The following is a 17,604-nucleotide window of genomic DNA, read 5'->3' as shown; positions in this document are numbered from 1 at the left end:
GCGTTTAAATCCCTTTGGATCATTATTGCAGTGATTATTATGTTTCTAGCATGTTATACAAATGGGCACCTCTGAATCCAGACCTTAAATTTATTGATTTCAAGTCTTTGGGATGTGCTGAGTAGGCTTTACAGAGTAGACTTTACAACACACTTGCATTGTCAATACAAAATCTTGACCAAAGATGAATGCACCTTTTGATGGAAATAACATCACAACATTTATCTCCATACATTTTTGGACAATATCTTGTATTTCACAGTTTGAGCCTGCTGAATCTTGACATTGTCATCCTGGAATATGGCCATGATATGTCTTCATGGTTGTTTAAGAAATTAAAAGCTACACACTCCGTCAATTAGGGTTAGAAAAACTGTTGCCAAACATAACATGCTAGAAACATAATAATCACTGCAATAATGAACAAATCACGGACTCTTAAGCATTTGCCTATTTAAATCCAAACAGCATTTGTTTGCTTTTTTTTTTTTTGCCCAGTATTACAATATTATTATTTTGATTAAAAAAAAAAAGAAAAAATTGCAAGTAATTATTTCAGTATTCCTGTCTGTGATTTGTGTTTGGCAGGGTTTCAAAAGCGTGACTTGAAATGGACATGACTTAATTTCCTGCAGCTCAGGAGTGATTACTGGCAAGACATTTATTGTGAAGATAATTGTCACAAAAGAAAAGTTTTTTTTTTTTTTAGGTTGAACAAAACCTTAGGTTCATCAAAATGCATCCTGCACCAGTCAAGCAACTGACAATGAGATGAATTGGAATGCTAACATATCTCTCTCCTGATATTATCCTCTTTGGATTTATCTCACACCACCATTAATTAAACGTTTATTTGGTCTCATCTTTGTCCTCTTGCTGTATGTGTTGCTTAACTTTTCTTGAGGTAAACAATCTGTAGAGGAGATAAGGGCATGTTATCATGCATATCAATGCATTTTCTTGTTTTTCTGTATTCAGATATTCTCATTTAGTCTGCATGGTGATATTGTAGCTCTTTGTCCTCAATAAATGCACCCTCATTGCTCTGTCCCTTTATTCTGTGCAGTGTTAACAGTATAGAGTATAGATTTCCTCGGATTTGCCTGCCTCAGTGTTTTTGTCCAGGGTTGTTGACATGCACTGGAATTCAGTTTTGAGAGTCCTGAATTGGCCTTTGAATGCATGATAACACAACCTGAGACATATGGGACATAGATGCACCAACTATTCAAACAATACGCCTTTAAACACTTGCGGGATAATTTACAAGCATAATTTAATAATTGTATTATATATGGATTATAAAGCCTAATACAATTAATGCAACATAATTCAATATAATTATAGTCGTGTTATAGGATGAAATATAACTTCTTAACACGATTATAAGGCCGAACAGAGTAAGTTCTTTTTGCGTAAGTTGTTTCTATATTTTTTTTTTTTCGTAAAATTTGGGTTGGTTCAGATACTCTCTATGTGGGTATAAAATGTCTCGGATGGCAATACTGAAATCCAAAAGATTCCAAGGTTTTCAAGGACATTTTTTGGTTCCCATGAGGAAAACAGCTTTTAAATCAAACTAAGTGTTTTTTTGTGTTTATGTATTTATTTTTTATAAAAATTCATAAAGTTTTTTTGTGATGGTTATGCTTAGGGTTAGGGTATATTATATATATATATATATATATATATATATATATATACATATATATATAGTTTGTACAGTATACAAATCATTATGCCTATGGAGAAAAACCTGAGTGTGTGTGCATGTGTGTGCATGTGTGAGTGTGTGTGCATGTGTGTCTAAAAGTCTATTTAAAAAGTCTATTTATCACGGGCAATTAAACTTTGAAATGAAAAATGTGTAAACGTATGACAGATTCACAGGTCTGCCATTAGTAATTAATTGTAATTTGAATCCATCTACCGTGGATTCAAATATTAAAACCAAAAAAATATATATACCGGGACTCTGCCAGTGAGAGAACAGATCAAGCAGAAACTTTTTTCTTTAATTAGACACACAGAGCTCACTGCATTGCTAATGAATGTTGCTTTGGTTTGGGTTAAATAAGGACAAGCAGTAAGTGAAGTTATGGAATACAATTCCCAGACTGTAGAAATGCAAATCTAAGAGTATTTGGGCTTGTATTATTAGATGCATTGAGTTAACAGCTTCAAAGTTGAAGAATGATGCAACAACAAGGCCACACAAAGAAAGAAAAACTCATTTCTGTCGCAACAACTGCTAACCTTGAATAATACATTTAGATACTGGGACAGTTATATCTGCATATGATTTACAGATGAGCACGAATTGTTCAAGTATGCGACAGAAAATGACAACTCTTGTTTTGTTACAGGTTTATTTTTTATCATTATGTCTTATAATGAATTTATTAGTTTTCATTTTGCCTGTGTTGGTGTATTATAATGGCGCTAACATGTTTTCAAAAGTTTTCTCTCTCCACAATATATCTCATTATTTATTTGATCACAACTATCGCAGAAAACAAGCGTTTAAAGTTTTTCATTCATGGCCTTCTGTCATGCTTTGCTTTTCTCTCCAATTTAGAAGAAAAGATAAACAGCCCTTCTCTAACTAACTTTTTATTGCTCAAAGCAAGTAGACATAAAAAAAAAACATTCTTTATAACATTGTAGCAGAAGTTCATTTTAAGAACACAAATGTCATTTCGGTATGTTTTGATAACGATGATGATGTAGTCAAAAGTTTATCATGGTGGCACTTCCCCAGATACAACTTCTACATGTTTCTTATTAAAACAATTCAATATAATTACGTTTTCTAGTGTTTTGGATTGTGTCGTACAGTGTATCACCTCCGTGTTTGATGAAGAGTTTGTCTTTCATCAGAGCTTGATTGAACAGCGTCAGTCTTCTTTGTCTATTTTTAAGCCAGGCAATTGGGTCTTTACACAGAAGTTATTTGAGCAGTTAATGAGCTGTCGACAGACTGAGCGTTTAAGAGGCTGATGAATATTCATCAGGCAGTGTGCAGAAGCGTGGAACACAAACACTGATTCACTCATGTATGACAGCATGAAAACTGGTGACAAATGGGATGAGAACAGGTGAGATCTTTGTCTCGCCTGTGAAATGGAAATGATGGATGTGACCAGAGGTTTGTCCCTATTGGGAATCACGCGCCTCGCACGACTCTTAACCTGCTAAACGGTTTAGCAACTGCAAGTGTTTCAGTGAGATTTCATTGCTGCTTTTTCCCCTTTTTTAAGCAACAGCCAATTGTATACAGTATTAAAGTTTGTTAGGTGTTGAATTAAGCTATTCAAATTTGAGCTTGAATATTATATGAAAATTAGAATGTTATTTTCATATTTAGAATAGTGTGTATTAAGGATGTATAAAAGCAGCTATATGCTTAATTTGTAAAAGTAGTAAAAAGCACTGGTATGACATCTACACACCCTGTTAGAACCGGAGCTGCTTAAAGCTGATTAAAAAGCTAAAAACTGACTTGAAAACATAGCTGAGCTGGATAAATGTGAGGAAATAAAGCAGTTCTATTCAGGGAGAATAACATTTCTTGACTGAACATGTTTATGTTTCTGGCTTATCCTATAAAATAACATGCACAAAACCGCTTGTAAAGCAGAAAGCTGTTTTCATTCAAATCAGTGTTGTTCCCTCGTTTCCATAGTTGAGCTTAGTCTGGGAATTGAGTGGCTTTATATTCTATTCTGTTTTCTTGGTGGTGTGTTCACACACACACACACACACACACACACACACACACACACACACACACACACACACACACACACACACACACACACACACACACACACACACACACACACAGTGATTACCTTCCCCTTGGAGTACGTCACAAGCACACTCGATCGTTGAAAAATAGTGCTGAAGTTGTTAGGGAGCTCTGGTCGGTTGGTCGTTGATCAGAATAGAATCTCCTAGACTGTCATTTTTCAGCTTAGCTGATCACATAAACCTATTTCAAGACTTCAGCATCACTCTTGTGTCATCATTGGTGTGATCATTTCAAAAGTGTCAAGACACAATGAAAAATGTGTGCTTTAAAGTGAAAACAGCATGGGGGGACATTTGCCAAACAAACCTGATACAGCAGTTAGAAAATACACCAAGACAAATTGGTATTGGAAGATACTAGTTTTTGCAGTTTACTTTTATTTTACTTAAATATTAAGTAAATACTAGGGGTGTAACAATATATCATGTCACAATATATCACAATACAAAAATACAACAATATGTATTGTGTATAGTGACAATATGTGTATAGAAGCATGAATATTTTTATTCTGGTGTCATCGTTGTCCTGTGCATTTGGGTTATCGGCCCCAAGTCACCTTGTTAACCTTTTCCCATGTGTCTTGGAGTATCACAATAATATCATATCGTGAGTTCAGTATTGTGATATGTATCGAATCGTGAGGGTATCGTTACACCTCTAGTAAATACTAAATATGTACATGCAATGGAGGCCAGCTAGTGATTTTGCCAAGTAAGACTTGTTCCTGAATCAACATATTTTGTTGATCCTGGAACATCATTTCTGTCCAAAAATGTAGTCCTAATTCTATCCCTACCACTAAACCTAACCCTACCCATAAGTTATCCCTAAAATAAGAGGGTAATGATAGGTGAATAACACTCTAACCCTGGTTGTAAGCATGCCCTGGTGAAAAAAAAAAATGCTAAGTATACTTTCAGCCAGACTAATTCTCAGTATACTTTAAGGGCCCTATTTTAACGATCTGAAACGCAAGTGTCTAAGCGCAAAGCGCAAGTAACTTTGTGGGCGGATCCCGGCGCTGTTGCTATTTTCCCGGCGGGATAAATGCCTCTTGCGCCTGGCGCAAATCTAAAAGAGGTTGGTCTGAAGTAGCTTCATTATTCATAGGTGTGGTTTGGGCGTAACGTGAAATAAACCAATCAGAGCGTCATCTCACATTCCCTTTAAGAGCAGGTGCGCATGTTGCATGGCGGATTGCTATTATAACGGCGGATTTACCAGGCGCGCGTCAGGAGCGGTTCACAGCCGAGGAGACCGACGTTCTTGTCAGGACCGTGAAAGACAGAGAAGTGACGTTGTATTGCGTGTTTTGCGTGCACCTGTAAACTATGGCATAAACCCTCATGCAGTAACACCCTCAGACGGCACTGTTTATTGACTGTCTGAAGTAGAATGCATGCAGAAATAACAAGAAATTCAACGTTCAAATCAGACTTATCTATCTATTTATCTCTCTATTTATCTCTCTATCTATCTATCTATCTATCTATCTATCTATCTATCTATCTATCTATCTATCTATCTATCTATCTATCTATCTATCTATCTATCTATCTATCTATCTATCTATCTATCTATCTATCTATCTATCTATCGTGGGTGGGTTTCTCCCATCCCCATACAAATCAGCGTCGGTTAAACAGGCGTGGGAGGAAAAAAACTAAATTTTCATGGACACCACAATGATTTCCCTCATGTGTTCATATCTTTCCTTGTTATAATGTATGATTTGCAAAAATAAAAACTGCTGCATCTGTGTTGATGAGAGAATCAAAGTGTATGCGCGTTGTGCACCCGCTACATTATGGCCAAGCATGCGCGCTTAAAATAGCATAATGAAGAACGCGCAACGCGCCACTGACTTTAGACTAGTTTTTTTTCTGGTCAGTGGCGCAATTGTTTTATAGAACAGCAAAATAGCATGAGGGAAAGTTTGCGCCGGAACACGCCTCCTCTTTGCGCTGAACCGCCCCGGGGAGCGCAAGTGTATTTCTTAGTTAACCGACGTGTGTCTGTGGAGGGAAAAGCCCGCTTTGCGCGGGTGCAAAATAGGAATGATACATGCGTCAGTGTACAAAGTCATTTGCGCCGGGTGCAAGATAGAGCCCTAAGTGTGTTAACTTGAAGTGTGCTATTTTGAAACAATTAATTTTGTACTGAGTATATTTTAGTTGTAATTAAATTGTAGTAAAGCATAACTTTAAGTGTATTTATTCTACTTTTGTGCACTAAATTGGACCAACTTCAAGTATACTAAGTATACTTTAAGGCCTATATGCCTGTGTAGGGACTAATTACATGCTTGATTAGTGATATTAAAGTGTACTTTATTTGTGTTACAAGTACATTACATATGCATTACGAGTGTCTTCGAATGTTTTTATATATATTTGTTCAAAAATATTTTTGGCGTTTTCTCCTTTTATTAGGATAGGACAGTAGCTAGACAGGAAGTGAGGTGTGACGGGATCAGGAAAGGTCCACGAGCCGGGACTCAAACTCAGGTCTCCCGAAGCATATGTCAGGGCAATTGCCCACAAGGCTATCGTGGTTTGTAATATATGATGTCTTCAATAACAAATGTACATTATTAGACAAATAAAACTTAGTAAACTTGACATAAACTGTAAACTTGTCCCTCAAATCTGATTGGTTGATTGGAATATTGTTTGCAGGATCAACAAAGACGTTGATTTAGGAACATGGTGTACTTGAGAGGGGCACTAGCAACTGATGTTGGCTGTGGTCATCCTTGCCAGCGCGCCCGCCTCCCATGCTGGCAACGCTAGTTCAAATCCTGCTTGGAGGAGTGCGAGTAGAACTGGAGGGGTTACATACACATTTATAGATAATAATGAATAATGCAAAAAATAAATTATAATAATACAATCCATACCCAATTCAACTGTCACTATATGTTTCTTCTAGGTAACAAACATGTTTTGCAATTGCTTATAATATACTGTCAAAATAAATTATGTTTACTTTTAAAGGGCCCTATCATACACCCGGTGCAATGCAGCAAGTGTTTTTTGCTAGTTTCAGCCCGACGCAGTTATCATTTTCACGTCCTGCGCCAATAGCAAATGCATTTGCGCCCATGTGCGTGCTGGTCTGAAAATGAGGTGGAGAAGCGTTCGGTCTTTCCACTTGCAAATTCAGCCATGTAAATAGCGAATCCGCCATGGTGCGAGCGCAACTGGCTTTTAAAGGGAATGGGAGATGAGACTCTGATTGGTTTATTACACGTTACGCCCAAAACACACCCATTACTCATTAAGAGAATAGGGACAACCCTTTTAGACCATGCACCGGGAGCGCCGACCATTTCCCCCGTCGTTAAACTAGCAAAAGTAGATTCGGACACGACCTAAGTGCACTTGCGCCGTGAGCTTTAGCCCTTGCACTTAGATCGTTAAAATAGGGCCCTATAGACGCTTTAAAATGTATGTTGCAAGTTTACTCACTAACAAATTTCAATAAGTGAAAACATTTTTTTCTGAGGGCAGTTCTACAGAGAAAGAGATACCATGCCAGAAAACCATGCCATGCCACAAACCATGCCAGAAAGAGATTTTTAAAAGTGCCAGCTTTGTGAGTAAACAACCTCTTAAATTCAGCTCTCTTCTTTGTGGACATCTCAGACCCTTTGACCACTATCAAGTAGTTCCCAAAGGCACGCTTGTGCTGAAACAGCAGGAGGGTGTCAATATAAGTGACAGGTGCTCTTTGAGTAACGCGACCAAGGACTGTTCATTGGCAATGTGTATGTCATCATCATCCTTAAGGTGATGCACCTGCTCTGCTTGCCTCGTGCAGCCATCCGTGGACAGATCTCCTTTAATTGCCATCCAGCTGATTGATGGATCACAATGGGAGAGTGTGTTACAGGCGCTGCGGAGAAATTAAAAACGGACGCCCCCACCGTAAACACTGGCGAATGCTGATAATTGGCTTCAAATTAGCTGCGCAGACAGCAGTATTGACAACACTGAGATTTTGATGCATCAGTGTTGTGAAAAAAATACCCAGAATGCAACTCTACCAACTTCCTAATGTTTTTTTTTTCTCACTTCTCACTTCTATATTTTCATTTAGGTTTTCCATTTATGTTGTAAAAAAGTTGAGTTCATGCTGAGTTCCACTTCGTTCCCTAAAAGTATGCCATTTTTTTTTGTGAAGAACAAGTAGGCCTTCATATTTTTGAGTGTGAAGAGAAGAGTAGGCAAGTTTTGGTGTAAACTACCATGTCCTAATTGCGTCTTGCGTAATGGACCAGGGCTGCGTTTCCCAAAAGCATTGTAAAGCCTATTAGTTGATCGTAGAACAATTGCCACCAATGGTCTCTACCATCAACTTGAGCTTACGATGCTTTTGGGAAACACAGACCAGGCTGTCACAATGATACGTTCCTGAACTGGCCTGTCAATCATCCCATCACAGTTAATGTCTTCATATACACACTCCACATTTCGGTTCATTTAATTTACACTACAATTCTTCAATTGTTGTGACCTGTTTCCCAAGCCAGGATATAGATGTTCATTATTAAATGCATTGTTGCATCATGCCATCAGAACCAAACTTGCTGATTTATATTTTTACTTTTGGGGACTACGGTCACATATTTATGTGAAATTATTATTGCAGTTTGTAATTGCAGCAATATAACAATGCACTGCTATGAGTTAAGCCTACATTTTGTCTTATTGTTGAGTAAATGAATGCACAGATGGAGACACATTTTAGAAGACCTTTTTTTCTCCTAATTTTTCGCATCTGCAGTAATCAAAATGCAATAATATCCTTAAGTGGTTCTTTGTATTTAAGAAATTGTGAACGCAAGGAGAACGATCTGTTTAGACTGCAAACAATTGACTTGTGAGTGGTCCAAGACTCTTGCTTATTTATGAGTGTTTTTTAATGTACACCTTTATAGTGATTATTTGTTATTTGGGAAGTGTTGATACTTTTGCATGTCTAACATTCTGCTTATATATATACACACACACACATGAACCGTATAGGCCTAGAAACACCATAGACTGTTGGACCGGGCTAATATAAAAAGACAGACACATTTACACTTACATTTATGGCCAGTTTTAAAAATCTCTAATTCACCTGACCAGCATGTCTTTAGGCTGTGGGTGAAACCAAAGTAGGCTGGAGGAAAACATGGCGAGCACATTCAAACGCCACTGAAAGGCTTCCAGAGTCAGCAAAAAATCGAATCAGGGACTTTCTTGCTGTGAGGCGTGTGTTATAGATATCATATATATATATAAATAATTTTCTTTAGCTGTGATGAATGGGGACATGCTTATTGCAAATTATTCGGATGGGGGGAAAATGTCTTAAAAGATCATTTGTATCCTACTAAATAGAGACAAAATGTGTAAATTTTTCCGAAATTGACCCACTAGACCGATGCCCTCAAAAGACTCTATAAGCTATGAAACTTCAAGATTGAATTCACGGTGTCTTTAAACAGTGCGGTGCACAACATTTCTGAAAGCTTAACACACAATCAGAAAGAATGCACTTAAGACTTAAACTCTGACGTCAGACTACAGGAACATGCGCTGTGACGCATCCGCCGGCGAGCGCTTCTCAAACGCGAGTGTGTGTGTGTGTGTGTGTGTGTGAGTGAGTGAGGAGGCGATGTATGCGTCACAGCGGAGAGAAAGTGCGCTTGTTAAGAGAAGAATCAAACCCCAGTAACTGCACAGACGGAAGAGGAGATACACACTCGGCATATCACCAAACACCACACATGCGTCGCGTTTGGGAAATTTTTAAACGATCGTTCGAATGAATGCCGGAATTTAAAAAGCTGACTTGTATCTCCTGATACACAGAAAAGGACCAGTCGACAAGAGAAGAGAAGAGTGACAGTTCTAGCGATCAGAGCAGTTCTCCAAGTGCGTAAAACAGAGATGTTGGAGAGGACGGACGCGCATCACTCGACTTAGATCCACGCAACAGCTACAGATGAACTGGGAAATTCAACATTTTTGCAATGGGCGGTGAAAGCTCCAAAATATCAAATATTTTATTTTCCTAAAGTTGGCATCTATTGAAAAAAAAGAACGGATTCCTTTTTTTCTGACTCTGTGAGAGAAAAGCGCGGCAAAGGTGTCGGTTGTTGTATGGCAATAGAATGGAGATGTGGTGTGGATGCTGAAGGCAGTCAGGATGCTGATGCTGAGAGTTGCGTGGGCTCTAGCGGGAGCGGCGATCTGCTGTTTTCTCATCATTCTCATCCACTCTCGCTTCATACGAGACGGTAAATGTTTGTTCATTATTAATATGCCGCTTGTTTTATGTACCTTTAATCGTAAACCCATACCTGTAGGGTCACTTTAGTCTGGTTGCCTGGTGATCTGTGAGAGGAATATTGCAGGATTAATATCTGTATTTGTTGTTGTGACAGTGCGCAGTCATATCCATATGGATATGGTGGATGCGTTTACTGAAGGAAAAAAAAAACACAGCAAAAAATCTGTTTATGTTTTGGACCCATTGGCTAATATTTTTCAGATGATATTAATTCAAAACGGACTCTTCTCTCATTTGATTTATGTTTTTTTATGATCTCATCTTCAAAAGTGTTAGAATGTGAAAAGGATCGCATCAGATGGGGCTGTTTTATGAGTTAAGCGATTTATTTATGTTTTTCAATAGATGGCACTACAGTCTATCATAAGGGTAAAGCTGAGGTCAAAAAGTGAAAATTTTCTCACACTAAGTTTATCTGAGATATATCTTCTGTGGATCTAAATTAAACTCGTGGCTTGTATATAAAGTTCATTATAAAGTATCATAATGCCACAAAGTAATGCTTTATATTGTGTCACAAATAAGTAACAATGCAGTATGTATTCGTGGTCACCAAAGAGTATTTAAACACACGATAGCACATGAAATTGGATGTTAACTAAATGTTTTTAATTATAAATTATCTAAATTATACTTCATGTGGTAACATTTCAGTTTACATCAAAAAATATTATGTAACATGATTTAATTGGTCTGTTTACATTAGGTTGCACCAACAAAAGTTATTTTTAACATTCAGACAGACTGAAATTCTTAATATAACATAATATAATATAATATACGCAATTTCTCCCTTTCGATATGCCTAATAATATATGAATATGTAAATAATATTGTAAAGGAGGCCAAAATATATTAGAAATGATATATAAAGTATTAAAGTACTATAACGGTTACAAGAACTGATTATAAGATGAAATATGAGACATTTTGAAAGTATTAATGATTTAAGAGTACTTTTATATAAAGAGGCTTAAAGTAAAGCGTTAAACTGAATAATTTTCTCTGTGTACCAGATCTAGGTTTAAACAACATGTCATTTATTACCCTTGAAGCATTGACATTTTTGATGGCCCGATACAAAGCAGAGCAGTTTAAAATAAAACTGCTTTATACCGCATGCAGTTGAAGGGGTAACGTGTCAACATGAATGCTGAAAGGTGAGAAATGGGAGCCACACAGACAAGTCAGCTAGATACCGCTGCTTCACCTTTCCACCCTGACACAGTAGATATAGGATGTCCTTTTCAAGAGACATCTATCCTGGCTTCTGCATGTGCCTTAAGGGAAGACAAGAGTGGTTTGTTTATAGACGAGACAGAAGGTTAGCTGGTTTCTCTGCTTAGCTGTGGGGATTGGAGCGTGTTTTCAACCTGTCCTTGTATTCCTGATGTAAACATAAAGATCAGTCTGAGAGGAAAGATGCATTTTGGTGAAGCAAAAGTTAACCGTCCTCATAATAATAACAAAAGAGACAAAGAAATTACTTTACCCAAAAAAAAATGCATTTTTGAAAACTTCACATTTTACTTTTTTTTCTGGTCTTGACATCAAAGCAGGTCCACACATGCTAAGCTGCCTTAATGCCATGCTTGTATACTTTGAAGGGTACATGCCGATCGAATTTTGCTGAAACTGCTTATGACCTCAACCCTATTCAAGAACAGTGTGTTATGACCTTGCAGTGGACGGTTTACTATTGTGAATGAAAACACACATGTATTGACATGATGACATATATGAAGAAAACAAATGTTTTTTTTGTTTTCTGGTAATGCTGCTGTTTTGTGAAATAAGAACTTACGTATTCTTAAACGAATAGTTCCGTCGCATTCCAGAACCAATGGCAATTTGGTGAAAATTACATCAAAGTGACGATACAATTTAAGATTTTAGAGCTTGGATGGAGATAAAAAATATCAGTGAATAATGATTTAAATTTATTTTTTGTATTATAAAGATTTAGAACAACATGAGATTATGTGAAGAAAGACAGATTTCCTTCTTCTTTTTTTTCTTTCTTTTTTTACAATTACCACACAAATCTAAACTAAATGTAAATAATGATATAAATTTAGGTCGGTTCTTCACATAAAAGTTTAGAAGACTTTGAATGTAGTGTTTGAGTTTTTGGAGCTTAACGGAAGTGGTTACTATAACTGTCATCTTATGGAGCTTCATAAAAGTTATTCAAAATGTCTCCTTTTATGTTCCTCAATCAATGAATCAATGAATCAATGAATCAATCAATCAATCAATCAACTAATCAGTCAACCAATCAATCCAATCAAGATTTAGAACAACATGGCCGACTTTTTATTTGTGGGTGAACCATTCCTTTAAGATTCCCACTCAAGACAAGCATTCAGACCTTCGTGTCTGGTTCTTTTGCCTTCAATTAACAGACAAAGACGTCTGGAACAGAAATTATGACCAATGATTGGGCCAAGTGCATTATGTTTCAACATTAAGATAGGCACAATATGCCCAGCATGTGTCTGATTAGCATTTTACATTTGAGCCTTCTCGTCCATTCATTGCAAGGGCATACTTTGTTGGGACTGTTGAAGTAAAGGAGACACAGAGGTGAGAGTGTATTTGCTTCGGCTGCAAGGTTGTGAGGCGAGGTAATTTATATTAAGAGGCACTGAATAAACTCCACTGACCACAGAAATAATACAGATGAGCTCAGGGAGTCGTTTATTGGGCAGTCCTTTGAAATAAAGTTGAAGTGGTCCTCAAAGGCATTTTTTTTTTCAGTTGAGAAAATCCTTGAAATGAGCATCAATAGCATCAGTATTGATGTTGCATTGTGTTTCACAGTGGTGGACAGGAATTTGTGTTGTGTCTTATGGGAAATATGACAATTATGGACATAAAATATACAATTGTGGTTTCGGATTGGTAATTCACTCAGACTCATCTTAATCAACTATACTTTTATAGTCAATATTATAAATGTTATGCAATATCATTACTGTGATCGTGCTGGCGCTCTCTGCAATACTTGATTCTGATTGGTCAGTCACAATATTGAGCAGTCAGATGTTTCATATGATGTTCATATGAAAAAAACTTTGGTAGCACAACACTTTATTTTACAGTCATGTTCCATATATACATACTATGTACTTATTATATTAAATACAACTGGGTAATAACTAGGTAAAAAACCTGAACCTAACCTAAATTTTATTACCCAGTACTTACTGTAAGTGCATGCAAGTACACGTAATGTAAAACTTTTTTTTTTATTTTTGCTAAATGGTTGCATGCTTAAAATGTATTTTACTACAAATCTCAGATACAAAGATAGCAATGCTGTCCAATCCTTTTGAGCCCCAACTTTTAAAATACACACTCAAGATCTTCACTTCCTTTGAGGTATATTGTAAACTCAAAAACTGAACAGTTAAATATTTCAAATCCAGAACTGAAATCCTGGATAACATTTTGCTTATCAAACCAAGCCTGGCAGCAGGATCCCCAAAAGCAACAGTTCAGGAGGACTTGGTGATCTGAAATCCCCAGTGCTGTTTGTTTGCTGTGATGATGCACTGATTGCATAATTGTAGTGAACACACTGGTGAACAGTATAGTGCAATTAGCAAGTGTCGGTTGTCTGGCTGGCAGATGGCAGGCTTATTCATCTAGCGGCCTTTTTTCGAAGGTGCTTAAACTGATAGTGTGGAAAGATTTGGCAATTTTGCCCTGGAGTGGCACGTCAGTCTGAAGTGGCACTTCAGTACTACTCAACACTTAACATGCTGGAAAATACCTTGCAGTGAGAACTTATGAATAGAGTCATCGTCATTGTAGGGTGAAAATCCTCTCTTTTGTCAAACCCCAAACAAGCTGAGAGGCAGGATCTCTTTCTCAAGGACTGCCAGAACATAGCTAAGAAGTGGTGCCATAGAAATGTGTCAAACACGAGAGATTTAACACATTTATTAAGGGGACAACCTGGTAGATTCAATGGCCAATGCCTGGCTATAATTAAAGAAAATGTAGCCTCTATGTTCCTTTTAAGCACTTGCTATATACCTTATTCAATACAAACCTGCATTAGTAGGCTTGCCAACAAGTGCTGTCTTCAATGTCAGAATTATATTTAAAGGGATAGTTCAACCAAAAATGAAAATTAGCCCATGATTTACTCACCCTCAAGTCATCCATCTTCTTTTTTCAGACGAATACAATCAGAGTTATATTAAAAAATGACCTGGCTCTTCCAAGCTTTATAATGGCAGTGAATGGCCGTTTCTTTTTTGAAGTCCATAAAAGTGCATCTATCCATCATAAAAGTGCATCTCTTTATGATGGATAGATGCACTCTTATGATGGATAGATGCACTTTTTTGGACTTCAAAACAGAAACGGCCATTCACTGCCATTATAAAGCTTGGAAGAGCCAGGACATTTTTTTATATAAATCCGATTGTATTCGTCTGAAAGAAGAATGTCATATACACCTAGGATGACTTGAGGGTGAGTAAATCATGTGCTAATTTTCTTTTTTGTGTGAACTATCCCTTTAAGAAGTTAGCGCACTTAAACGCAACCAATTAATTACAGTTTAGTCTGTACAGTACTGTTGATAAAAAAAAAAACTACAAATATGTAAACATTAAAAATACCATTCATTTAGTCAGTGTATGAGGTAATAAGCATGTGACAAAACTACATTTCCCATAATTCCCTGTGCCAGAACCTACATCACTTGACCAAAATCACTGTCGCCTTTTTCCACCTTTGTTGCCATTGGCTTGGCTTGCTTAGTTGGGGACATTCAATTTAACATTTGATTTAATATTCAACAATAATATTGATCTGCCTGCATTGACACTATTATACAAGAACTGAACTGAGCTGGATGATGACATCACTGTTTACTCCAGAGCGGCTATATATATATATATATATATATAAATGAACTAAATTAAGAACTTTTTTTTACGCTATTTTCTTCTGGAAACAAACTTTTTTGCAGTATTTTCCTGTTATCTCTGTAAAGCTGCTTTGAAACAATCTGTATTGTAAAAAAGCGCTATATAAATAAATGTGACTTGACTTGACTTGAATAGACATTACATCGTAATAACAATTCCTGAAATTGCACATAGGAGTTTCCAGAAGGGCTGATAAGCAGCATAATCTCATCTTCATCCTACGGACTGCTGAAGTCCCTTTACAGTAGGGACGTGGGTGCTTGAGTATGCTAAGCACCCTCTAGTCTCAGCCTCAGATGCCTGCTGACCAATGCTTGCCGCACTCCATTCACTGAGCGTCTGATGCATATGGCACACAAAAACACTCCCAATATCAAAAATGTCTCATTCCCAACTCCTCACATATGGATGCTTGGTGAGCACCCCTTGGCCTCACATTTTAACACACAGGGTACCCCTTTAGCGTAATATTTCAACGTGTAGGGTACTTGCTTTCAGTATTAGCCTTATGCGACAGATCAAGACGCATTTAATTATTTGCATGCATTCGTAAAAGTAAAAATTATTTTATAAATCATATGCTTTCATGGCTATTTTAAAGCATCTAACCCCAAACTTACTCTAAACCCACTTCTCAACAATATCAAACACGTAACAGGCAAATAAAAGTACGTTCATAGTATTAAACGTATAAAGTATTACAAACAACTCGTCTTGCATTCCAAGTTTTCTGAAGTCATATGGTATTTTTATGTGTATCTCAAGGTTTTAATGGCTGGAAATGGTGCCGCTCCATGAATGCACACAGCATTATCTCATTCAAAAGATGTGACTGAAGTTGTATCTGCCTGCCTGTTTATATTATATTATATACAAATGGTTAGGTTTAGGGATACATGCTCAAAAATGTCTAAATAGTGTAATGTAAATACAATTATAGTAGCGGTCCATGTATTGATGCTAAAGGGTTCTCATTGAAAGCAATGGAGTACCCTGCATGTCGAAAATTGACGCTAAAGGGGTACCGAAGCGTCCATATGTGACGAGTTGGGAGTGAGAATGTGTTGCAATATCTGATCGTGTTAAAATCTGATTGGCTGTCTTCTACTGGTTTCCCAGGTTTGCCTAGTGTACGGCGATCTTTAATGGTCAGCCAGGAAACAAAGCCGTGTTTAAAAGTTTCACTACTGCAGCAATGAACTCTTCAGAGGAGCAACTGAACACTGGATTTAAAAGTTTGTGAAGTGGCATAGAAGCTTCAAGATATCAAACGTTTTGTTTGAGGCACTTGGATGAATTTTAAAGAGATGCGTTCACAAGTTTACCGACAGGATATGTGAAAAGTATTATTTTCTTAGCTTGGCCAACCCTTTAATTTCCCAAGTGAGTCCCATGCCCTCTTACATCAATAGTGGAAGATCAAGTGAAGTACTTTAATTAGAAGGGAATATCTGTGGCATATGCAGGTAAACATTAAAATATTCAATAGTCTGTAATAGCATGGCGGTCTGTTATTGTAGGGACATGTACCCATCAAAATGATGTTGAACAAAACTGTAACTGGTCACTTTACATGCCAATCAGACCTCCTCTTCCTGACTAAGTGACCAAATGCAGTGGTGGCTATAGAGCCCTGACCTTCGGGTGCTGAGAAAAGCTCTGGCTACACAAGACTAAGATCCCTCAAAGTAAGAGTGACCTCAGTTGGAACTGTAATAGCATTTATTGACAGAGTAGATTTCTGATTGTATCCCAGCCAACACACGCACAAAATCCCTAATCAACACTAGTAATTGAGTATGATCTTGCAAATCCGTCTATTAATTTACATGAATTATTAGTATTCTCCTTTCATCTATTTAACATACATATAGCTTTTTGATTTATGACCTCAGCTTGCTCATGTAAAATTTGTGGGAGAATTATCTCACTCAATCCACTAATGCTACTGATTCCTATGCATTGGCATAAAGCTGGATAGTTTCCCATTGCTAAATGTAAACCTTAACTATTAGTGGAATATGAAAAGCTGACTCAAGATAAGAAGCTCAACGACTTCTTCAATACAATGCTTGCCGCAACCTTTTGTCGCCTTTTGGGTTTTGGCTTGCTTAGTTGGGGACACCTAATATTCAACAATATTATTGAAACCAGCCAATCAAGGAAAGTTGGATTCACTCTTCCTGTTTAAGATAATATCCCTTAAAAAATGCATTACAAAGAGGTTGCTCCAGTTCATTCTACATGTTAGGCTATCCGCTTTGCTTGTTGAAGCCATTATTTCCCTTGAGAATGCAAAATCTATAAGTTCATGCCCCAACTGCCGAGTTAACATATTTGTTACACATAAAGTTGTTTGTGCAAGCAGTATCTGATGAGGCGCTTCCTACTGATTCATTGATTGATGGATGGATATGTTTCAGTTTGATCGATGTACTAATTGGTGTACATTTAAAATATCACCTTTCTATTCATGCTATGTTCATTTTATGT

At 37.1% G+C, this 17,604-nt stretch overlaps 1 protein-coding gene across 2 annotated transcripts in view; it reads left to right on the top strand.

Annotated features, from left to right (window-relative positions):
• tafa5a (TAFA chemokine like family member 5a) overlaps positions 1 to 17,604 on the top strand; it is a 166,516-nt gene that overhangs the window by 49,381 nt on the left and 99,531 nt on the right. Inside the window, exon 1 of one of the 2 annotated variants that reach the window (XM_056260382.1) lies at positions 9,477 to 10,109. The exons of the other annotated variant lie outside the window; for it this stretch is intronic. Within the exon in view, the coding sequence (XP_056116357.1) occupies positions 10,001 to 10,109 (109 nt within the window). The 5' untranslated portion in view covers positions 9,477 to 10,000. Of the gene's footprint in view, positions 1 to 9,476; positions 10,110 to 17,604 lie in introns of those variants that run through there. 2 annotated transcript variants of the gene reach the window in all.

This window comes from Rhinichthys klamathensis, unplaced genomic scaffold (genome assembly GCF_029890125.1).
Source record: "Rhinichthys klamathensis goyatoka isolate OS25496 unplaced genomic scaffold, OSU_Roscu_1.1 h1tg000176l_1, whole genome shotgun sequence".
Lineage (NCBI taxonomy): Eukaryota > Metazoa > Chordata > Actinopteri > Cypriniformes > Leuciscidae > Rhinichthys > Rhinichthys klamathensis.
This window is presented reverse-complemented; position numbering and strand designations above follow the sequence as displayed.